This window comes from Pseudopodoces humilis, chromosome 25 (assembly GCF_049639895.1).
Source record: "Pseudopodoces humilis isolate 2021_Gansu_Grassland_sample_001 chromosome 25, ASM4963989v1, whole genome shotgun sequence".
NCBI classification, from domain to species: Eukaryota; Metazoa; Chordata; class Aves; order Passeriformes; family Paridae; genus Pseudopodoces; species Pseudopodoces humilis.
In genome coordinates, this window is record NC_142224.1 from 4,818,759 (window position 1) to 4,842,504 (window position 23,746).

At 52.4% G+C, this 23,746-nt stretch overlaps 1 protein-coding gene across 1 annotated transcript in view; it reads left to right on the forward strand.

Moving 5' to 3' along the window:
* The window catches only part of NECTIN1 (nectin cell adhesion molecule 1), a 57,719-nt gene extending 39,429 nt beyond the window's left edge, over positions 1-18,290 (forward strand). Inside the window, exons 2-6 of the mRNA XM_005528484.3 lie at positions 76-426; positions 1,174-1,476; positions 1,950-2,067; positions 3,866-4,017; positions 12,227-18,290. Coding sequence (XP_005528541.1) covers positions 76-426; positions 1,174-1,476; positions 1,950-2,067; positions 3,866-4,017; positions 12,227-12,768 — 1,466 coding nt within the window. The 3' untranslated portion in view covers positions 12,769-18,290. The remainder of the gene's footprint in view (positions 1-75; positions 427-1,173; positions 1,477-1,949; positions 2,068-3,865; positions 4,018-12,226) is intronic.
* The last annotated feature ends 5,456 nt before the right edge of the window (positions 18,291-23,746 follow it).

Sequence of the window (23,746 nt, forward strand, 5' to 3'; positions counted from 1 at the left end):
ATAAGAAACAAGTGCAATAAATAGAGGAGCTCCTGGGCAGTACCCAAACGCTCACGTGCTGCTGTTTTGTTGCAGGGCTGCAAGCTCAGACTGTCTTGGTCAATGACAGCGTCTCGGGGTTCATCGGCACCGACGTGGTGCTGCACTGCAGCTTCACCAACCCGCTGCCCAATGTGAAGATCACGCAGGTGACGTGGCAGAAGGCCACCAACGGCACCAAGCAGAATGTGGCCATCTACAACCCCGCCATGGGCGTGTCCATCCTGTCCCCCTACAAGGAGAGGGTGACTTTCCGGAACCCTTCCTTCAAGGATGGCACCATCCAGCTGTCCCGGCTGGAGCTGGAGGATGAGGGGGTTTACATCTGTGAGTTTGCCACTTTCCCAACCGGCAACCGGGAAGGGCAGCTGAACCTCACCGTGCTGGGTAAGGCTCTGGGCAGGCTCTGTAGGGTGAACCTCCAGTCCAACAGAGCTGGAGGAACCTGAGATTCATGTCCTGGGAGCTCAGGGCAAAGGTGAATTCGGGGTGAAAGTTGTACCTGTGGTGGATTTTTAAGCTGACTGGGAAGAAGTGAAGAGCAGGGAGCACAGAGCAGGTGGTTCTGAGACAGCTGAGCTGTCACACCTCTTCTTCCCAGGTCTCAGTTCCCCTTTTCCCTCCACCTACCCTCCTAATGCAGGTGCAGTAACAGTGGCCAGACCCCTGTGGGAATGGTGAGTTTTAATGAGCTGGGGGTTGTCAGGAGAGAAGAAACAACAGATTGATCCTAAACTCAACCAGAGCTTGTCCCTGGAGCTCAGGGCTGTGAGTGAACAGACCCCACCCAAGGTCTTTATGATTAATTTTCTCTCCAATATCAGTTCCTTTCTAACACAATGATGGAAACAGGGAGGAAAGTATTGACTTTTCATATATCTGTGCATTTAGGGCACCTCCACTGTTGTTTCCCCAGAAATGATGCAGGGAGATGGTGCAAGATGCACAGGCACTGCCATAATGCAATTATTACATTGGAATTATTGCTGGCAATTTGCACAATCACCACAAGCTCTGTCTCAGCCTCAGTGGTGTTAGCTGGCTCTTGGGATGCAGCAAACAGAGCAGCATCGCTTTTCTAACCATCCCTTTGCACCCTTTTCTCCTCCTCCTCCTTCCTGCACTCCCCTGCAGCCAAGCCCACGAATTGGATGGAGGGCACCAAGAGGCCGCTAATTGCCAAGTCTGGCAGGACAGAAAAGATCTTGGTAGCCACCTGCACCTCCTCCAACGGGAAACCCCCCAGCACCGTCACCTGGGACACGAAGCTGAAGGGGGAAGCGGAGTTCCAGGAGATCCGGAACAGCAACGGCACCATCACGGTGATCAGCCGGTACCGGCTGGTGCCCAGCCGCGAGGCGCACCGCCAGCAGCTCATGTGCGTGGTCAACTACCAGCTGGAGAGGTTCACTGACAGCATCACCCTCAACGTGCAGTGTAAGGGGGCATGGGCACAGCTGGGAGGGCTCCCTGCTCAGGGCTGGCTGGGGGATACGCTCTGGGAGAAGAGGGGTTTGTGAGGGGAGCTGCTGCTGGGCTGCTGTCTTGTTTTTGAGGGTGAAAACTGAAAAGATCCTTTGGACTAATGGTGGGTTTTCTCTTTTTCTTACCTTCTTTCTCTGCCTCTGCCATGTCCCTTTTGCTCCCCTACTCGGTCTCTTGTGCACTCCCTCACGTTCCTTGTCCCATCATCTTTCCCTCCTCATGTAATATCTCCTTCTCCTGCCCCCTCATCTCTTCCTATTTCATTTTCTCCCCTTTCCCACAATCCTTTCCTTTTAATCTCTCTCCTTTTCCTACCCGTGCCCCCTCATCTCTTCCCTTTTCTTTTCCTCCCCTTTCCTTTCCCACAACCCTTTCCTCTCTCCTTTTCCCCTCCTGCTCTCCTCCCTTTCCCCCCACCCCTGCAGACGAGCCAGAAGTCACCATCGAGGGCTTTGATGGCAACTGGTTCCTGAACCGCAAGGATGTGAAGCTGATCTGCAAATCTGATGCCAACCCCCCAGCTCACACCTACGAGTGGAAGCTGTAAGTGTCCCCAGCTGCCATCAGCAGATGTCACCTCCCAGCAGGGACAGGGAGTCTCTGCAGACACCTCGCTCACCCTCTGGTCACTCGGGGCCATTAGTGTCAGCGGTGGCACTCCAAGGTACAGCCTGTGCCTGTGGTGAAGGTGGCTGCCAGCACAGTGCAGCCTCAATATCTTGAAAACTTCCCCTTCTCACCTCACTGGGATAATATTCTGCCCTGGTGACGTGAGGCAGCTGAGATGTGACAAGGTGATTAATGTGCCCAGCACCACCAAGTGCCTCAGTAACAGAGCTGGGAAAGAACCCAGGATTTCCCTGCTTTGAAGGGGCACAAATAACACAAAATTTGTCTGTATGTGAACAACCTTTCCCTGGAATCAGCTCCAGGAGCCCCTCATGTGACTGACATTAAACAGCAGCTATTCCTTGTCCTCAGGTTTCCAGCTTTTGGCTGAACACACTAAAGGGACTTGAAAAGTGAGTGAGGGGTGTCTGGGCAGTCAGGTGGGAATTGATACAACCTGATGTGGTTCTCTCTGTCGCTCTTTCTTCTCTGTAAGCACTCATGTAGCTTTAAAAGAGGAAGATCAAATGGATCCTTTCTTCTTTTCAGCTGGCATTTGTCATCAGGAGAGAGGCTCTCAACATGGCTTTGCAAGGAGCACATTCTGTCTCATTCCACTTCCTAGATCAAACTGTTCAAAGTGAAAGTCTGAAGAGGATTGTTTTTCTTGCCTTTTTTCCTGGTTCTCCATCCCCAGCTCTCTCCATCTGTTGGTTCTGCCAGTCTGACTTAAACTCTGAGGGGCTCTCTGGGTTCCTCACATTTCCAGGAAAGCCTCAGAGGCAAAAATGCACCCAAGGCAGAAGAGATGCCACTTGAGGCTGTTTCTGTGCCTCCTCCCCTTCCTGGGGGTCTGCTGCTGTTTTGCTCCTGCCTGGAATGTAAAACCCAGCAGTGCTTTTCCTCTCCTCCCATTTGGGTGGCAATGAGCAGCAGTCAGGGGAGCTGTCAGAGGAGGCAGCAGCCTCCTGGAGCATCCCACACCACCCTTTGGAGCTGTGCTCTTGGGTTTGTAGGCTCAGGGCTCTATAGGACCACGGTTAAAGTGTTTTTCCATCAGCTTTGGGATCATTGCCTTGATGGAGCTGGAAAAAACTTGTGTTTTCTGGACATATGTGCATATGTAGACATGCAAAATACATGCATTTAGGCACTTTACAATCCTAATTATACCCCCGTTATTCCCTTTTGTTTCTTATAAATTGCTGACAATATGTGCACATTTGGGTTGGGAGGAGGGGAAGGAATTACTTGAGTAATTTTTAATTGCCTAAGAGAAGTAATTACTTTACTTTGCTTCAGTAATTAAGAATAACCAGGCCATGTGTGTATTTTCCTAGCACACAGGGGCTTTTTTTTTTAATTTTATTTTATTTTTTTTCATCTGCCTTTGTTCATTTATTTTCTGTATCTCTGAGTTTAGTTTTGCATTATTCCAGTTTCACACTTACCTGACTGTTCTGACGTGGGCAGGGCTATAAATCAACACTGCTGTCCCTGAGCTCCTTGAGTTGAAATGAACACTGGCTGATCAGGAGAGTTCAGTGGGCAGGAAATTGGGGTAAAACAGGGTCAGGCTGTGTCCCTTTCCTGCCTGTATTAACCGGGATTTTCCAGCCAGCACCTCCAGCTCCTGCACCTGCCCAAGGGCAAGACCCAGAACGTTGGTGTCACCTCTGCAACGCTGCTGGGTGTCACCTCTGGGGTCAACCATGGTCTCTGTCCCCCCCAGGCCAAACGGGACCCTGCCAGGGAGCGTGGAGATCCAGAACAACACCATCTACTTCAAAGGGCCCGTGTCCTACAGCGTGGCCGGCACCTACGTCTGCGAGGCCACCAACGCCATCGGGACACGCTCGGGCTTGGTGGAAGTCAATGTCACAGGTAGGACAGCACCTGGGCTGCTCTGGAACGTGGAAAAGGAGGTGGGGAGGGACACAAAGGTGTGAGCAGTTGGCATCTACCACTTCCATGTCCTCAGTCATCAGCGCCTCCTTCCAAAGGTGGGAATCTCATGGTGCAAACGGGGCAGCGGAGTTCTGGGCTTTGTACTGGTTTGCTCTGGATTGTTTTTTCTCCTTTCCTCTCGTGGTCTTTTCCTTTCTTGCACCAATTCAATTTGTTCCCCCCTTGTCTCATGCTTTGGGTTCAGAGAGATGGTTGCACGTGTTAACAGCAAAGACACGTCGGGGAGATATTGATCAGAACAAGGGCTAGGATGAGGATGTGGACTGCCAGAAAGGCAGGAGATGGATGAGTCACTTGTTCAGGATGGTGTTTGTTGCTTCTGGTGTTGGGCAACTCTCATGATTCTTCATTTGAGCTCCTTCCAGTGTTGCTCTGTGAACTCAGCTCACCTGCCAGCCACGGATTCCTGGGAGCACTTGGGGAGCTTTGTTGGCTCCAGGAAGGAATCCCACCCCAGGATGCAGGCAGTGGGAAGTGGTGCTGTCATGTCACAGAAGACAGAAGGAATCTGACGGCCTGCAAAGCAGTGTGGCCACAGGAGGGAGGGAAAGACATGTGGGCAAGCCTAGGTAGTGGCAGGGAGAGAAAGTCATGTCAAGAAATAGCTCCAAGAGAAGAAATAACATATGGCAATAGCCTGATTTCTGAAAGCCAGAGCGACATTGTGAGGCATCACCAAGGGGGAAAAGTGCCTGTGGGTGCTTTGAGAGCACGAAAGGAGCATTTAACCCGTTCCTTTGGGGTAAAAGGAGCGATTTGGGTTATCAGGCAGTGACTGGTGGGTCTCAGGAGGGCTGGAAGTGCCTCCTGGAGCAGTGAGGTGGAGCACAGCCACACTGCAGTGAGCTCTGAGCTGCAAACAGCCCGGGACAGCATGGGCAGAGAGGTGAATGAGGTTCACTGGGGGCTTCCAAGGCATGGGGAACACAGGACAGGCTCCCAGGGCTGTTAACTCTTCTTCTGTCCAGCCCAAGGCAGTCAGAGCCTCTCCTGCCGCCTCAGTTCTTGGGAATTTTCTGACCTGAGAGTGATGAAACCCCAGCCCCCTCCATCAGCTTTCTCTGGTGGGAAACGCTGAGCAAGCGTAGAGGCGAGTCTGGGGCAGCTAAAATTAGCAACAGCTCTGTGTTTGGCACCCTCAGCACCTCAGCTCCCCTCTCTGTAACGTGGGCAAAGCAGGCTAATCTTCCCCTATCCAAGTGCTTCGAGGTCAATGGATGGGATGTGCTAATTAGATGCTAATTACCCGGTATTTATTTATGATCATTATCACTGTAGCAGGCCTTTAATTCACACCTCCTGTCCTGGATCCCTGCCTGCTGAGTTGTTCCTGGTACAGGCATTTCTCTGGGGGCTGTTTCTTTTGCCAGCCAAAGGCACTGGAAGAACAAAGCCCTTTGTTCCCAGCCCTGCCCAACCACCCAAAACCAGGGCAAGGTCATGGCCAGGATCAGCTGCTGGCCATTCCAGGGGAGTTGTCACCTCAGTGTCCCCGGGGCAGTGCCTGGTACAAACGGAGCTGACTCCCTTTGGCAAGAGAAATCCATCCCACACAGTGTCCAGAACGTCTGAAACAGTGAGCAGAGTTCAAAAACCTCCAAGCTCAGCCCTCACATACAGAGAATGAGGTGGAATAGGGACTGAAGAAGACTTTAAGAGTAAGAGGCTCTCACTTTCCATCCCTCCGTAGCCCCCGTGTCTGGTTCTTGCTGTCATTCTGTCTGTCCAACCACCCCACATCACTCGAGGTGTCAGGACACCAGGCACAGCCCTCTCTTCATGTTCCCTGCCCATTTTTGATGTGCCTCAGTGGCACTGAAGGTGGCTGCACCAGCTCATCTGCACAGGATCTTCTGGGCAGCTCCAGCTCGGGGATTTGGGATTGTCTCTTTTCCTGGTGTTTTTTCAGAGGACTGGCTGGCAGAGGAAGTGGGGGCTGGCAGGATTTCTGGAGTCAGGGTTGGTGTCTGCCCGCCTGTAATCTCAGCTGGTTCCCAAAGGTGCTGGTTGTGGGGTTGAGGTTAAATGAGAGGGAATGAAGAGCTGCCCCACCAGGAGGGATTATCAGCCAACCCCACAGGCCAGGCCTGCACCACATTTAAAAAAAAATAAGAATCCTTTAAGAATTCATGGGATCTGAATATGTTTATCCAGCTCTCCCTAAGGAGCGATTAGGCTGGTGCTGGGGAGGGCTCAGCCCTCCTCGCTCAGCTATTACAGGTACATTTGTTTGGGTCTTGCAGGCAATTTAGGGATTGTCAGTGGACCACGAAACCTCTTTCAAGAGCTGCATGCAATAAATGGAGCTCAATCTAGTGAGCAGCCAGCCTTGGGAGAAAAAAATCACAACACTGATGCAGAGAAAACCCTGCAGCAGCTTTTTCCCCTTCTGTCTCCCTGTTCTCCTCCCTTTTGCCACCCAAAATCTTCCCTCCAGGCCCCAGAGAGGAAGAGTGCAGGGCTGGTTCAGCCCCCTGATGGGGAGGGCAATTTGTTCAGAGGGAGAAGGCTGAATGCTTCCATGAGAGTTATGGTGCATTATAGAGATTGATAAGTGAAAATTTAATATTTTATTCCAGCAATCTGTTCCCATAATAGCTTCTCCTGCCTTGCAGGACCTTTGTCAGTCGCAGGCAAGCCATGTAGTGTGACATGTAACTATTTATTACGGGCGGGTGGGTGACAGAATGAAAAGCTGTGCTTAGGGACTGCAGGTGTGTGGTGCTCCTGCACAGAGAGCTGGCCATGAACACTCAAGTGTGTGATCCCGATGGACATTCACACCTCTGTGATCCCATTTGTATCCTGCCCATGGACATTCACACCTGTGACTCCCAGTTTTCACCCTGGCCATGGAAATGTTTTTCCCAAACCTGCATGCACAGCAATGCCCTGCTGCACTGGGCAGGAATTTCCATGTGGGAATGCCCAAGGATTTTCTGGGTGCAGCAGAGCACGGGCATGCCCTGTGCAGGAGACATTCACCCACTCGTGCACTGGCTCCAGCCAGAGGAAGCAGAAGGAGAAAGGGAAAAAAATGGCAAATGGGCCTTTGAAGGGGACTGGCAGAGCTGGGGGAGCAGGGAGAGCCTGTGCCAGCAGCTTTGCAGCCCTGGCCTTGGATGTGCTACAGGCTGGGGGGGGTGGAAAAGCTGGCAGGGGTTGCTGACCCCCCCTGCTTGGCTTCCAGCAGGGAGTTATTTACACACCAGCAGCGCTCTCGTCCCGGCAAGGTCACTGCAAACAGCCCCTGGGGCTCGCTGGAGCTGCTGCCATGCAGCACCGTGCTCGGGAAAGCCCTTCCTGGGAAGTCCTAAATCCCAAGCCCTGCAGCAGGTGCTCCCAAAGCCAGGCAGATTTAGGTGGGAGGATGCAGGGCTGGGGGGGAGCAAAGAGGAGCAAGCCCCGAGGGGGGGTCTGGCTGATGCTAATCTTCCAGAGTGACTGTGCGTCCTGTCTGGTGGCATCTGTGCGGGAGCAGGGCTTGACTGACAGGGGATAGGTGACCTGAGAGAGAGATTAAAACCTAAGACACTTTTGGCATCTGGCCTGAAAGCCGTCACGCTCTGAAATGCCAGTGGCAGCTGCTGAACTGCTGGATTAGTTGCCAGTGGTTTTTCCACCCCCACCCTCCCCACAGGAACCCCTGGGAGGGAGAGGAAAGCAGGATCCCTTGGAAAGCTGGAGATGGACATGCAGAGGTGCAGGGGGGAGGGAGAAGGTCAGCAGTGCTCTGGGCTTCTCAAATTGCGGCTTTGTCCCGAGGTTTCTCCTTATCTTCCCTCGTGTACATAACTTAACACGGGAGCAAAGTCCTGGGACAATTTGGCGTGGGCTGTTCCGGCAGGGAAAGTTTGCCATCAGCAATCTGGCTCCTGAGCAAACCCTGCAGGGTCATTTCTGTATTTGCTGAGGCCATCTGCAAACTGGGAAGCCCCATGAATCCGTTGGAATTCAGGTTCCTGTTCCTCCCCGGAGCTGCTGTTCACATTGTGTGGATGTTTAGTTTTTCCAAGGTAGAAGGAAATCCAGATTCTTCCTCTGGAAGAGCTTGGGCTGACACATGTCCAACAGCTAATTCCTCATGGAGTTTGACATTTTCTTCAGTGCCTGTGGCTACAGGGAGAATTTGGGCTGGTGCTGGCTTTTCCCTTGGTCCTTAGGATTGAGGGGAAAAGGAGGGTAAAGGGCCTTAAAGGAAAAACATGTCCACAGGAAGTAGTCTTTTAAAATATCCCAGCAGATGAGCAGAAGAGCTTTTGAAAGCTGATTTCCCGTGGATCTGCATATCACAGAAGAATTACTGGGCATCTAAAAATACCCTTTTTCTGATCTGGGCCCTTCCTGCCCCTGGGAGCAGCCTCCTGTTCCTCTGGGCTCTCTGATGTCTAATGAGGTTTAGCTCCCATCTCTGCCAAGGATCCCACTCCAGCCGTCTCCAGGAGCTTTCTGATAGGGATAATTTCAGCTCTTTCTGTTGCATAGCACTAAAATTGGCCAGCAGGTTCAAAAAAGCAGCAGATAAAGGATTGATGGACAGGTGAGATGATTTGCATGCGCCTCATTTTTATTGGAAAACAGCCATTAAGATGGGAATTTTTAAAAACCTGTGCTTTTGAAGCCACTCTTGCGATGGGGAAGGTTTGGGGAAGTTTGTGGCCTCACAGTTGAGCTCTGGGGTGCTGCAGGAAGAGGGCAGGAGATGCCTGGAGGCTCTCAAAGGGATCAAAGAGAACCTGTGGGCTGGGCCAGGTGCCCGGGGTGACCTCCTGTCCCCCTGCTCTCCCAGCTGCTGTCCCAGAGGTCTGGCTGCTGGCACTGGGACAGGAAGCCAGGCTGAATGTAACAGCTGGCAGAGCCGGGCACGGGCAGATAGTGTTGCTGCTTTAATTCCTATTCATACAGCACTCCCTCTTTTTATAAGGGCTGGGGGGTGGCAGGCGGGGGGAGGCTTTTCATGCTGGCATTAAAGCCTGGCTTGTTCCCCCTCCCTCGGCTCCGCTGTCTCCTGTTTCTCCAGGCCGCTTTTCACAGCGCCTTTAATTCTCTCCAGACTCTTCCTAATGGATTTTTCACACGGGGGCCCCGAGCACGCTCAGGCATCGCACCAGTTTCCAGAAATTTCATGCCCCCCTTGGACACAAAAAACAGGGGATCCTTTTCCCACACTTCCCCCTCTCTCCTTGGTGCTGCTCTGCTTGCACCCCGGATGCAGAACGGGCTGGGCAGAGGGCTGGATCCCAGTCTGTGGGATTGGCAGGGGTGGTTAATGGAGCTGGATGTGGGGCCAGGTGACACCGAGGTGACACCGAGGCACTGTCACAGGCCCTGCCCCGGAGCACCGCTCCCATCCCGGGGAGGGTCGCAGCAGTGCCCACCCTGCTCCATCAGAGCCGGTCTGTGCCGCCATCCAGTGGCAGTGCCGGGCTCTGGGGTGGCTGGACCCCTCCTCCCCAGACACTGACCCACCCCAGGGTCACCCCCCACACCCCAGAGCCCCCCTTGTCCGGCTCCGGAGGGAGGATGAGGAGGGAGGAAGCTCTGAGGGTGATTTGGGGCTGCTGGTGGGTGATCTCCCTCCTGTCTTTCTTTCTTTCTTTCTCCCTTGCTACAGTCTGGGTTTGTCTTCTCTGGCAGGGGAACAGGGCCACGGCGAGGAGGATGGGGATGGGATGAGGGGAGAAAATAGTTCCTTGTCTGAGCAAGGTGTGAAATCCACCAGTGATGGATGGATGGATGATGGATGGATGGATGGATGGATGGATGGATGGATGGATGGATGGATGGATGGATGGATGGATGTGTTCCTGCTCATGTCCATGGCGTTGGCAGTGCCGGGGGGGTGGCACAGGGGTGGCGAGTGCTACATCAGGGGTGGACAGCACAAAGGGCAGGGAAAAAATAAACATCTCCTGAAAAAGGTAGGAAAACATCCCCCCTTTCTCTTCACACATCCAACCTGGATTGTTAATGAGGCTTTTAACAGGAAAGTGAGCCAAGCTCCTTTAGAAATCAGGCACAGACTTCCCCTCTCAGATCTGCTCTCCAGAGCTGGGGGGCAGAGGGATCAGTGTGGTCTGAGGGAGCTGCACACCACGTCTGGGGCTTTTCAGGGTGGCATTTGGGAACTGTGGGGCCACGCACAGAGTCAGCCTCGCTGTAGGGAACAGCAGGGTGTGAGGAGGTTTCAGAGCTGTGAGAATATGAAGGATCGAGCTCCTGGGGCTTGAGCCAGCTTGCTGGGCTTTCCCTGCTCCCACTCAGCCTCCAGGTGCTCCCCTGCTTCGTGCACAGCTTTGGGAATTGGGCACCACGGAGGCTGGCACAGCGAGGAGCAGCCCCGGGGAGGTGGCTTGGGCAGGGGTGGAGGGAATGGTCTGGATGTTGTGTGGTTGAAGCTGAGCCCTCAGCAGGCAGCACCACGAGGGGATGGACGTGACTGTCCCTGCAGAGAGGCTCTGCATTAACCAGCTGGCTGGGACAGGCTTTCTCTTGATGCAACATGTGGCTTTGGCTTTCTGCAACCCAACCCCGGCTCCCCGTGCTGCCAGACATGGCCTTGCTGCTTCTCTAAGGGTGTTTTTGGGAAAAAAAAACCTCCCTCCTGCCTGCACGGCATCTTGCTCCTCGTTCTGGCTGCAGCAGGGACCCTCCATCTGTCCCCCAGCCCACTCTGCCCCGTGGGCTGCTCCCTGTGTGGGTTCAGCCCCAGGAGGCTTCGCTCCAGGCAAGTCAGCAGTGCAGAAAGCAAGACACTGTTGTGGGGTTGATGTTTCAGGAGAGGCAGGAATTAATCATCTTCCAGGCACAAAAAAAAAAAAACCCAAAACATTTATGGCTCAGGCCAGCAATTGCTCGAATTCAGTGCCCTTGTCCAAAACCTACAGCTGTTGCAGTGCCTTCACTTTTCTCTCCTCTCCCTCAGTGGCTGGGCTAAGCAGGGATGTGAGGGGGGGTAGGCAGCACTCACTGCCTCGCATCCCTTTGGAATCTGCTGCCCTTGAGCCCCTCTTTCCCCACCACCCCACCCTGGCTGTGCTCAGGGATGCTGAGTTTGCTGCTGGGTCTGCTCCTCTCCTTGGCTGCTGGGAAAAAAAACAAAGGCCAGGAGGCTCCAGGGTTGGCAGACAGGCCTTGGGGGTGGGAAAAACACTGGGAGAGGCCTCATGTGCAAAGACCAGGTGCCTGCTGCCTAAACTGGGGGCAGGTGAAGGGCTGGGACACCCATGTGGTGTTTAATGCCTGCTGGACACGGGGATTCAACAGGCTCTGAGCTTGGCCAAGGGCTGTAACTGAGCCCTGGAAGGTTGACTGAAGTCCTGGCTCAAACTTTATCTGTGCCAAAGTGTAGGTGTTGAACTGCATGAAAGAGAAGAGAGCTGCTTTCTCATCTCTTTCCTCTGCTTCTTTTTGAGTTATTTATTTTATTTTTTTTAAATAGGTCAGGGTAAGCGTAGGAGCGAGATTAGCAGGTGGAGTGGCACTGTGCTGGCCAGGGAAGGGAAAGAAGCAGTGGGAGGGCTGTGTCCTTGTGCTGCAGGGTCGGCACAAGGGGTCAGGAGCCAGCAGGGCTCTGAGCAGCTCTGTGCAGCCACAGGGCAGCTTTGGGTGGCTGGGTGGGGGATCACAAGGCTCTGCTGCTTCTGATCCAGGGCTGCAGAGCTGATGGGTGCAGTGTAGCACCTCTGAGCAGCTCAGTGCCCACCCTCAGCTGGGGTCTGGGCTCTCGCTCCCTGCCTGGAGCACTCTCTGGGAAACTGGAACTGGAATTCTGTCTGCCGGTAAAACGGAGCGCGTCCGGACTCAAGACACGGGGCTGGTGGGATCTGAGCGCGCCTGGAGACACCAGGAGGGCTGGGGAGGGGAAATCACTGCTTCCAGCCTGCTGGGCTCCTGCATGAGGCTTGGCCAGCTTGGCACGGCACCTTCCCCTTGCTGAGGCAGAGCTGACCCCTGTGAGGATGCCCCTCTTCCCCTTTCCCCAGTTTTTCCCTTCCCTGTTCCTTACCCTCATCTTCCCACCCCCTCACCCCCCGCCCCAAACTGGCAATGAGAGCATGGAGGGAGGGCGCGTTTCCGCATGGTTTGACACTGTTCCCCCTTCCATCTGTCTTTTCCTACCCAGAATTTCCCTACACCCCGTCTCCAATCGATGATCACAAATCCATGGTGCAGCCGAACATCCCCACACCGGTGATTGGGGGCATAGTGGGAGGCGTCTCGCTGGTCCTGCTGGTGGCCGTGGTGCTCTTTGTGGTGCTCCGGCGCCGGCGGCACACCTTCAAGGGTGACTACAGCACAAAGAAGCACGTGTACGGCAACGGCTACAGCAAGGCCGGCATCCCTCAGCACCACCCCCCCATGGCCCAGAACCTCCAGTACCCCGACGACTCGGACGACGAGAAGAAGCCGGGCCCCTTGGGCGGCAGCACCTACGAGGACGAGGATGAGGATGCAGGAGGAGAGCGCAAGCTGGGCGGCCCCAAAGCCTACGAGGAGGATGCCAAGAGGCCTTACTTCACCGTCGACGAGGGCGAGGCCCACCCCGAACCTTACGACGAGAGGACACTCGGCTTCCAGTACGACCCCGAGCAGCTCGACCTGGCCGAGAACATGGTGTCGCAGAACGACGGGTCTTTTATTTCCAAAAAGGAGTGGTACGTGTAGCTCCACGCCCCCGTGCTACACTCACACACTCACACACACACACACAAACACGCTGGCGAGCGATGCCCTCCCTCCCCTGCATCCCTCCGAGCACACCCACGCACGCCCCGGCCCCGCACAGACTTTTTGGATGCTCCCAGCAGGATGGGGCTGGGGCAGGCGGGGAGGGAGGGCGGCTTTGCTTACGGATCCTTTGTTTTTTGTTTTTTCTGGGGGGGGAGGCGGGGCTCGTGCGGGAGGGCGGGAGGTCGGGTAATTATTTTCTCTCGGTTTTTGGTTTGGCTTTTTAATTTCTCTCTTCGACGACTTTCGTCCCCTTCTGTGGTGTTCGTATTGGTCGGTGGCTTAGGTGTTTTACTCTTTGCTTTAACGACTGTTGCCCAGCCTGTATATTACACTCTGTTTGTGTCTTCATGTCTCAGAGTGCCCTTCCCTCCCCGAGGCTTCCTCCTCCCACTCCCACCCCCCCTGAAACACTGGAAATTTGTTTGTATGTTGTCTTCTTTGTTTGTTTTTTAACCCTGGGAGGGGGGCAGGTGGGCTGTCCGTAGGACAGAGGCCAGGAGAGTTTTATGGCAATGGAAACATAGGTGCCATTATCAGGTGAATGGATTTTGGGGTTTTTTTTCCCCCAATAACTTTTTTTTTTTTTAATCTTTTTTGGTGGGGTCTGGGTGACATTCCCATTGCCTGCTGCACACCTGGAGAGAACCACACACAGTTTTTAATGACTCAATAAAAGGAAAATGAGGAGAAAGGGGGGGAAAAAAAGCCCTAAACCAAACCCCAGGTGCAGGGGCTGATAGCAGAGCAGGGAAACAAAACTGCCATTTTCCTCCCACAATTTATTATTGCCTGGCTTTTCATTTTTCTGTCTTTGTTTGAGTGTTCTTTTAAAAGAAAGAAAAGGAGTATTTATTGGTGACATTTTTCCCCCTGTGATGGCTCAGAGAAAGGCTGGCTCTTTTTGTTCTTGTTGCTGTTGTTGTCACTGGTACCAGCCACAGAGCAGTTCACTGGGGCACATCCACTGGGGAAGGGACCAACTGAGGACACTTTGCTTCCACACATTCACTGCCTTCAGCTCTGCTCTGCACACCCAGGCAGGGCAGGACCAGCCCCTGAGTTTTATTTTATTATACCACTAAGACTTAATTGTCATGTGTTTACACTTTATTTTTTATTCTGGTCAGAGCAGGGGGGTGCTTTTCTCTCTCTCTCTCTCTCTCTCTCTCCTAGCAACAACCCCGTGGCTGCACCACGTAGCTGGCATTGATTGCCACTTTTCCGATATCACATCCTCTCCTGAGCACAGGCTTGGCAGACAGGGTAGGAGGGATTGAGCCTGGGGTATTGATCTCGCCCTCCTTGCCTTGAGCCACGGTGATGTGCTGGGGAGGTTTGGATTGCTGCTATGTCTGCTCTGTGAATAAATGGGATTCCAGACTTCAGGGCCCTCTGTCTCACACCGACCATCTCCAGATTAGGTTCACTGGGTTGGGGCTTATTTTTCTTCTTGTGGGTTATAATTTTTTTTTTTTTTTTAATTTGATGTATAAATAAATCTTTTGTTTGAAAAGAAATCCCCAGTTTTCTGAGCTGTATTATCATGCACATCTAAAAATAGCAGGACTAATTCTCCTCCTGCCTTACCTGCTGGGTTTTGTTCCACAGCGGTTATCCTGCTGCAAAAAGGGAGGAGGGTGGAGAGGCAGAGCCACACAGATGAGTCAAGGTCACAGCTCTGATCCAGGCGGCCTCCAAAGCTTTCCTTTCCCTCGAGGTGCTCGGTGCAGACCACAGGGAGCTCAGCCTGAGCCATCCCCAGTGTGCTCTGATTGCATTAGTGGGGTACAATCCAATTGTAGGGCTGTAATCTCTCTGCTGTTCCTGCCAGCCCCTCAGGCTTCCTGGCTTCTGGCACGACAGCCACACGCCCCAGGAAAGCTGCTTTGTGTCCTCTCAGAGCCAGGGCAGGCAGAGATTCCCTCGGGATCCCTCAGGCTGAACCATCCCAGCTCCGTCCACTGCCACCAGGAGCACCCTGCTAGCAAGAAAGCCCCAATAAAGGAAATGAAACCTCTTAACATCTCTCCAAATCTCAGATTACGGATCATTAGGGGTGGGGATGACTTCCCTCCAGTGCCTCGGGAGAGCAGCACACACAGGGCTTTGATTCCCCCACAGGGAGAGCCTGTAATCTGGATCAGGGCACAGTGTGTGGTGCAGGGAGAATTCCCAACAAAGTCCATCTCTGGAGTGAATAATCCTTTTGATCTGAATGCCACAGCCAGGCTGGGAACAGGATGGTGACAGTGCCTCCAACACCAAACTCTGGGGAGGCATCAGAAGGCACCGAGTGAGATCAGTGGCACAGACCCTGCCTTGCAGATTTCCCCCAGCAGAGGTACACCCTGTCAGGAGGTGCCTTTGGAAAACAATCTTCCATAAAATCTGCAGGGTCCAGCAGTGATTTGTCACCTACAGGCCACTGCTCAGGTCTGGCAAATTCCCCCAGCTCTGTGTCCTAAAGGAGCAAAGCCTGGCAAGTGGGGCAGAAGGGCCTGGGGGACATCAGGGCTGTTCCCAAGTTTGGGGATGACCAAAGGAACCCCAAGAAACCTGCTTTGGGAGTTATCAGTTTGCCTCTGAAGGTGTCATTTTTGGAGCTGCAGCCTCCTTGGCTTATTTATTGCCCATTCACACACTGTCCACTGAGTGAGGGCTCAAAAACCCAGGGAAAGGAAAGGAGAGACTGGAGCAATGTGGAATTTCCAAGCTAGAGCCTGTACACAATTCCCTTCCTGCTGCAGCACTTTTTCCTGCCCTTTTTGTACCAGCCCAGATTTAGGACTTAGCTCAGCCACTTACCTCCTCAGAGTGGTTCAGAAAAGGGGTCAAATGATCATTTTTCATCCAGAACCTGGAGTGGAAGATCCTTAGCCAGCATTGCCCGGCACAGTAGCGAGGCACCCTGCGAGTTTAAGGTTCAGTGCTGCATTTCTCTCATCCTTGAGCTCTTCAGCATTGCTCCCCTGGTGCAATTATCACCACAGCCACGGAGAAATGCCACCTCTGTGCTGTCATTTGCTCCTTGCTGTCCCTTGCAGGGTCAGCTAGATGGCCAAGAGACTCTTGGGGTGGTAATTAGCCAAGTGATTAGCCATTAATCCATAGCAAGGTGGAAGGAAAAAGAAGTGTGGGGGAAGAAAATCAGATTGATGCTTCATCCGAGAGCTGGTTTGGTCCAGTAATAGCATCCCTGCCTTCTCTGGGTTAAACTGCTCTGAGGGGAACCCTTGGAGGGAATTAATGAGTTTTTCCAGCACCATCAAGCAGAAGGTGGTACCTGATCCTGCCGGGGTGAGCTCAGGAGAGAGGCCAAAGGGAGGAACCACGTGCAGGGCCTACCAGGGCAGCTCTTGGCTCCGCTGATGGTGTCACCTGTCCCTTGGTGCCCCAATTTCCCGCAGTGGGCAGGTTCTGGGTCACACATCAGCTCACAGGCTGGGACCCTCCGGCTGCCTCAAGTGAAAAATCCCCCGCTTCTCCCACCCCGCTTCCATCAGAGGTGCTGAGGAGGTGGGAAATGCCCCCGTGGGACCCGGCAAAGAGCCAGTGGCAGCTCCCAGTTGGGAGAGGGAAGCTGTCCCCTCTCCTCCCCTCCAGCTCGGTGCTAGGGAGCTGCTGCTGCTCTCCAGGAAATGTCCCATTTCACACCAGTCCGGAACTGGTGTGGCCCCCTGGCTGGCAGTGCCTCATCACCTCCCTGGGCTGGGCTCTGCCAGGGAGCACAGACACCAGCCTGGTGCTTTTCCCTTTCCCAGACCCTCATCCTGGATGGCAAAGCTTGTGCTACCTCAGGGTGGGTGGGGAAGCAGTGAGAGAGAGGTCAGTGACTCAAAATTCAGGTGAATTTGGGCCAATCCCCCCCGTTTCCTTCCCGGTGTGAATTCAGGGAGCTGTGCAAGCAAACAGATCACAACCCACAACGAGCCTGTGCTTTATGCACAAAGACACCCTGCTGGGGCTTTTCTTTAGTTTTATTCATTGCAATTCACCCTAGTGATGTTATTTTCCCTTATTTAATTACCAGGTTTGTTGGGGTTTTTTTTCCCCTGTTAAATTATTTTCATTCAAGCAGGGGAGAAAAAAAAAACAAAAAAAAAGAAAAAAACAACCTGAAGATTTCCTCATGAAATAAATCAACGAACTGAGATGGTTGCACCAAATTGATTGCAAAGACATGAGGGACAAAGGGAACCATTTTCCTGATGTTGAGTCAAAAAGAAACACAACAACAGTTCAGCAAAAATCGCGGAGGGTTAAGGAGAGAGAGATTCCAAAGATTGATTTTGAGGCAATTAAAGAAGGGAGTGTGATTGGAAGGGGGGCTGCTGCTCTGCTGGGTGCTTCCCTCTGCACACACACACACACACACACACAGATCTTTGGGGTCTGGGTACCAGAGTAGATGGAGGGGAAAACCCCATTGCCCTTGTGGGGGTCAGATGTGTCATTCCTGCAGGCTCTGAGGTTTCCCATGTGGGAACAGGGGGATCCCAGGCTGCCAGAGGGTTAAAATCCACTTTTAAGTTCCCACTGTGGGTCTGTGCAGGCTGTGGGGACAGGGGACACTTCCAGCCTGTTCTTTATTGATAAAATGTGAAACAGCACCTCGGCCTCCCCACCCTGCCCTCCTTCCATCCCCCTCATCCCCAGGGAAATTGCTGCCAGTTTGAGCTTTTCCCTGGGATGAGCAGGGGAATCCCTGGGACAGGGGAGGGTGTGAAGCCCTTGGGTCCTCCCCATCAGTCCCGAACTCACCCCGGAGTGGGGACCGAGGGCAGGGGGGCTCAGCCCATCAGTAAGGGAAGGAAAGGCAAGCGACAGCGAGGGGCTGAGCTTGGCTTTGGGAGCAGGGGATGGTCCGTGTGTGATTCCCTGGGCTGAATGGAAGGAGCACACGGAGTCACATCCTCCGCTGGCAGACGCTGCTGTTGGTGGAGGGACTCTCGTTGAGCATCTGGATTTTCTTTTCTTTGGCCTTTCTCTTTTTTTAAAACATGATTCCTCAGCTCCAGTGATTTTATCTCTCTTTTTCTTCATCCTCTGGCTGTAATGATCATTGTGGAATTAAAACTGCAGACAAACAAACAAACAACCCCAACCCCACTTTTTTTTTCCTTTTATTTCTTTGGTTTTTTTCTTTTTTATTTTGTAATCTGTGTTGTAAGTGCTTTTGTAAAAAATAAAAAATAAAAATAATGTAATGGACTTTTATGATTTTGGTTTTTTTATTTTTTATTTTTTATTTTTTATTTTGTTTTGGTTTGTTTTCCATCCTTGGTAATTTGTTCATTTTGAGTCCTGGGGTGGGGGAGGTATTTTCATGGTTATAATTTGTGTGGGTAGGGTGTTGCATCACCCTTCCTTTTACTTGTATAAAAAACCGATAGTGGCTGAGCTGTGGAAAAAAAAAATGTACTTTTTTATAAATAAAGAATTTTAAAAAAAAGAGACTTTCTCCTTCTTTTTGGTGCATCCAAACTGCGTCGTTGTGCACTCAGTGACTGGGAGCTGTGAGGGGACCCCCAGCAGCAGGAATGGCACCTGTTTTCCAATGGTTGGAAATATCCCAGGATAAGCAGTATCTTTCAGAAATTCCAATTATTTGTATTTTGGGAGCTGCTTGCAGGTGAAGGCTGAAGGTGAAGGGTTAAGAGCTCTCCAAAACAGCAACAGGCTGGAGAAGGTGGGCTGGGAATGACTGGGTTTGCCACTGGCATCATGGTTTTGTGTGGAATTCTTGGACAGCAGATCCAGAACAGGCTAAAGGAGTCTGGGAGCGCTTCCCTTTGTTGATGTAAACAGTGAAATTCCTTGGCTGAGGCCCAAAGTCAACCTGAGCTTAAAAATAAATGGCTAGAAAAACACAGGGCAGAAAATCCATCCAAAAAATCTGTGAAAAGTTAGGACAAGTGCCTGTGGCTGAGGAAGTTCTCACTGCTGGCTGCAGCAGATGGGACAGGCTATTGGAAAAATGTCAATATTTCCCTAGAAATGTGGAATTAGCTGGTGTCAGGGCCAGCACACAGGGACACTGGAGGATGTTTTATAGTGCCACACGTGCCTGCCATGGCAATGGTGCTTCAAAAGCCTTTGGGGGCTCAGGGGTGCTCAGGGTGAGCTCAGGGTGTATCCCCTGTCCCTGTCCCTGTCCCTGTCCCTGTCCCTGTCCCTGCCTTGGGAAGGACATTTTGCCTGTCCTTTCCCCAGCTCCTGGCTGCAAACAGAGGAAGCCTTGTTCCCAAAGATCAAGGCCAGGCTTTTGCTAGGGAGGGAGAGACAAGGCAGGCAGGAGATCAGAGGGAATGTTCGTGCTGTCCTTGCACTGATAGCAGGAGTTCCTCTGGGAAAGTGGGATGCTCCCTGGGAAGGGGTTTTTGCACCCAACTTCAGCACGCGGGTGATGAGCTGGAGGCCAGAACCTAAATCTGACCCAAACCCCAGCGCTCCCCAGCACAGAAGGAGAGGGATGCTGACCCAAATTCAGATTTGAGCCGTTCTCCCTGAGCTGGAAGGAGAGTGGGATGCTCAGGATTAGACTGGGAAGGTGTGGTTTGGACCCTGGGGCTTGTGGCAGGGCAGCAGGAGGCTGGTACCAGGCTGGTGATCTGTGCAGCCTGGCAGGAGGATCCTCCCAGCTCCTGTGCTCACAGGGCCAGATCTCAGTCATTCTGCTTTGGGAGGGATTACAGACAGCCCAGGGAACGCTTTCCTCGTGAAAGAGGAGGAGAAGCCAGACTTCAAGGTGACCAAGGGGACTTGTGACCACTCTCTGGGCTGTGTCTATCTCATTTTCACTCTCATTTCCCCCCGCTGGCCACGGCAGCTGCTGGAAGAGCAGCTTTCCTTCAGCAGTGACCACGGCTCCTACAGCACCAGCTCCCAGCAGCTGCCTCAGCCACTTCAGCCAAGTCTGGAGGTGGGGGGGGGACAAAAGGAGCACTGGAGAGTGGGGAAGAAGGACAGGAGGGGCTGTCTTGGCTGGGATGAACCCCTGGGAAATGCTGCTCTGGTTTCCCAGGCCAGGCCTTAAGAGTTTGGCGATGATGGATAAAACCCATGGCCTGGGGCCTCTCCTCAGCAGCTCGAGTTGCAGAGGGCTGAAGGCAGCAGGAACAGCCCCCCATGCAGTGCCCACAAGGATTGGGTTTCTTTGGAACCAAACAGAAACACGTTGGGGGTGGGATTGTGCCTGCAGCCCATGGAAAAATGGCAGCGTGGCTCAGATCTCTTCTCCCAGGCACAGATCTTGGATCCCTTCCCCAAGGCACAGATCTTGGATCCTTTCTCCCTTGGATCCCTTGTCCCTGGTGGAGGTGCAGAGCCAGGTTCCCATCCTGTGCATCCCAGATCAGCTTTCCTGGCTACAATGGGGTTTTATTTCTGCTCAAACAAACGAGTTGGAGTAGGATTTGTGGTGAGATGCAGCCCAGGGTAATCAGGGAATTTCCAGGGAACCTGCCCCATATCCCTGCAGCAGGCACCTGGAATTAACACCTTGCACAACACCCAAACCCAGGGGGATCTCCCAGGGAATCAGAACTGGAAGTGCAGGAGCCAAAGGGCTGCAGCAGACAGAGGAGAGGGCGGGGACTGGGAGATGTTAAACCAGTGAGGGGGCACTGGAAACAGGTCAGGTCGCTGAAATATGTTCCTTCAATCCCAAATTCCTTGTGAGGTGAGAGGCAAGTCCTGCTCCAGCTCAGCTCAGAGCACCCAAGGTCACACACAGCCCATTAAATCTCCTCCAGCTACTGCTGGATAAATGGAACCAAGAGAAACCCACGGTGCAGGATGAATTACTTGTAGCAACAAATATGTTTGATTAGGGCTGGGTTTTGTTTTTTGTTTTTTTTTTCACTTTCAAATGATTTGCAATCTCGAGTTTGATTTGTATGAACATATTTGTTGGAGGAAATTGCTTTATGCAAATGGATTCCGGCTGAGGGACCTGTGACACCAAAAGTGCTGTTGAGCCTCAGATGCCCTCAGTGGTGCCTGGCAGAAGGAGGAGGGGGCTGGTTCTCTCCTCCTCCTCCTCCTCCTCCAAACAAGGCATTTCGCAGCCTTCCCAGACGTGTTTAGATGAAGCCTGGCTTTAGAGAATATTTGCAGCACAAGGCTCAGCCTGTAAAAAAACAGAATAAAAAAATGGATGCGTGTTGCACTGCTGGAATCTCACATCCTAGCCTGCAGAAATCAGAGAGCCAGGCTGATATTTTCACCTGAAATGTGGGTTAAAAATGTTGTATCACCCTCCAGGGGCTGAATTATTGAAAGGCAGTGATTTATGGATACCTGCCATCCGAGCTGCTCCTTTCACCTCAGCAGCTGAGGTGAATGTAGCATCATCTGACTGAGCCAGGCTCAAGGTGAGTTAGGGATGCTCCTTCCTCCACAGATTTCACAACTGCTGGACCAAACACAGGTTTGGTTTCCCAGGTCCTGGGAGGAAGCAGGCAGAGGGTTTTGTCTGGGAATTTTGGGAGGAAAATGGTTTGAATGTGAACAGCAAATATTCTTTTTCTGCCTCCATGCAGAAGACACTGTCCTGTGGTTTGCTGGGGAGCTCAGTGCTGGTTAAATCCCGGGAGGTGATTAGGGATCAAACCCTACGGAAGCAAAGGGAGCTGTGAGAGGAGGGGCATTCCGATTTTCCTGTTTCAAGTCATTTTCCAGCCTCACCTCTGAGTCCCAAGTGCACCTTCCCTCCCTCCCTCCACCCTGAGCCACCGCTCGTCCCACGGAGAGAGGGTGTGGGAATGTTTCCATCTCTCCCTCATCTCCCTGTCCCCCCCAAACTCCTGCCAGCCTGCTTTCCTCACAGTTTGGAAAAGAAATTTGCCAACTTCACACCTGTCAGGTTTAACTGATTGCCCATGGCGTGGAGGGAGGGAGGGGAGGAGGGAATCCATCCCTATGGCTCTGCTCACCAGCGGAAATTCCTCCATTCCTCGGTGAATAACTGTTCCATTTCCAGCCTCTTCCCACTGCTGCAGCTCCCAGTCCTTCCACTGACCACAACAATGGACAGTAGCTTTCTGCTGGCACACAGATCTGTCCACCCAGGGAGCTGATCCCACCCCGAAATGCTCGTCCCAAGGTCCATAATTGCCCCAGTGTGCCCAGCCCAGCTGCTGCCAGCTGTGCTCTGAATGCTGCAGCTGTCTGGGGTTATGAATGGATCGGGAATGGGGTGGGAATGCCAAGGCAGAGTGACTCGAGTAAACACTGCCCAGGAATAATGGCATGGGGGGCTTTGCAAAGGGGAGGAATTGTAATTAAATAGAAATTAGTTACTTAAATGGTCACTTCCTGGGGTTGCGTTGACGTCCGATTAACTGAACTTTTAATTTGCATAAGCAATAAATGTTTAATTATGTTATTAATATATTTGAGTTGAGGAGCTTATGGGGTTTTATAATTGGCATTTAACTAGATAGTTCCAGCATATTAACTGATGTTTTATAGCTCCATGTGAGCTTCTCCAATTATAACTGACCTAAAAATTTGCTTGGAGGACCTGCCTTGAAAGTGTTACCTGAGCAACAGAGCTCAGGGGGGAGGCGAAGAGGAGGATGTTGGAGCCTGATCCCCAAAAGGAGGGATGTCCACAGGCAACTCTGCACCTCCACTGAGGCTCTGAGACCCCTGTCCCATCCCCAGAATGTCCTTTTCTCAAGGCCCTGTGTCACAGAGGGGGCACCTCTGCTCTCCAGGCATCCAGCTGAGGCCAGAGGCTGACACCCAGCAGGGGATTGGGGTGGGGACAAGGAGATTTACAGACGGGGAGGGTTTGTTCTGGGTTAGGGGGTGACCTTGTGACTGACCAGCTCTGGCAGCCTCTGTGTTCAACTCCCAAATCCTGTCAGCCACTCTAAATCTATTTTCCATCCCATCTCTACACTTGCTTTGATGACATGACTGGTTTAGTAGGCAAAAAAATGACATTGTGTTTGACTGACAAGGCCCATTTCCCATGAACCTCACAGACTGGCATTGATTATATTCCTGCCTTTTAATTCTTTATTAACTGGAGCCTGTGTTTGCTTTTTCTGTGGTGCCAGGAAATCACCCTGTGGGATTCGAGTCGTTCTCTGTGCCCTCCTCCATTCTGCTGGAATTTAACCTTCTCAAATTTAACTATTTTAACAAATAGTAAAAAACCAACAGCAGTGAGTTAGGAATCTCCTCAGCTGAGTCTTTCAACCCCTCTGTTTGCTTATAATAATTGGAGTATCCAAGGAGATGCTGTCCAGCAAACTCCTCAGCCTTGTCATCCTCAAACACAGGGAAATTGTTTTGTCATCTCAGAAGCCACAAACAAATGTGTGCCAGTCTCCAGAGACAGATCATGAGCAGTTTTTCAAATCTTCTGCCTTTTCTGAATCATTACAGGCCTCTTGACCACATCCACCTGCTGCAGTGCCTATGGAGCAGTGCAGGGATGTTGTTTATTCCTGTTGTATCCCCAGGGTAAGCCTGGCTTTTGTCTCCATGGCCTGTCCTTCAGCTTCTCTGTCCTGCTGACTGATTGTTCCCTTTCCTGTTTTTCCATTTGATCCATACTGGACGAGGGGAAACTCCCTGTGCAAGGTGAGGAGCACCTGGCTGAACGAGGCTGCATGGCTCTTTCTTGGTGCTTCCACCACGGCAGAATTTAGGTGAGGTGGGAAGGTGTGTCAGAAGCCTTTCAATGCCCTTAAGGGGAGGGAGAAATCAGGAAAAGGGTCGGGAAGGTGAAGTCTGAGTTGTTTTCTGCACCAGGTCCCTCTCCTGGAGCAGGATTGGGTGGCGGCAGCTGGGGACACCAGGACAGGGACAGTGACAGTCCTGGAAGGTGTGTGAGGGGCAGGAGGGGAGGCAGCAGCACCAGAGCCACAGGAGCATCCAGCAACCCCATCCTCAC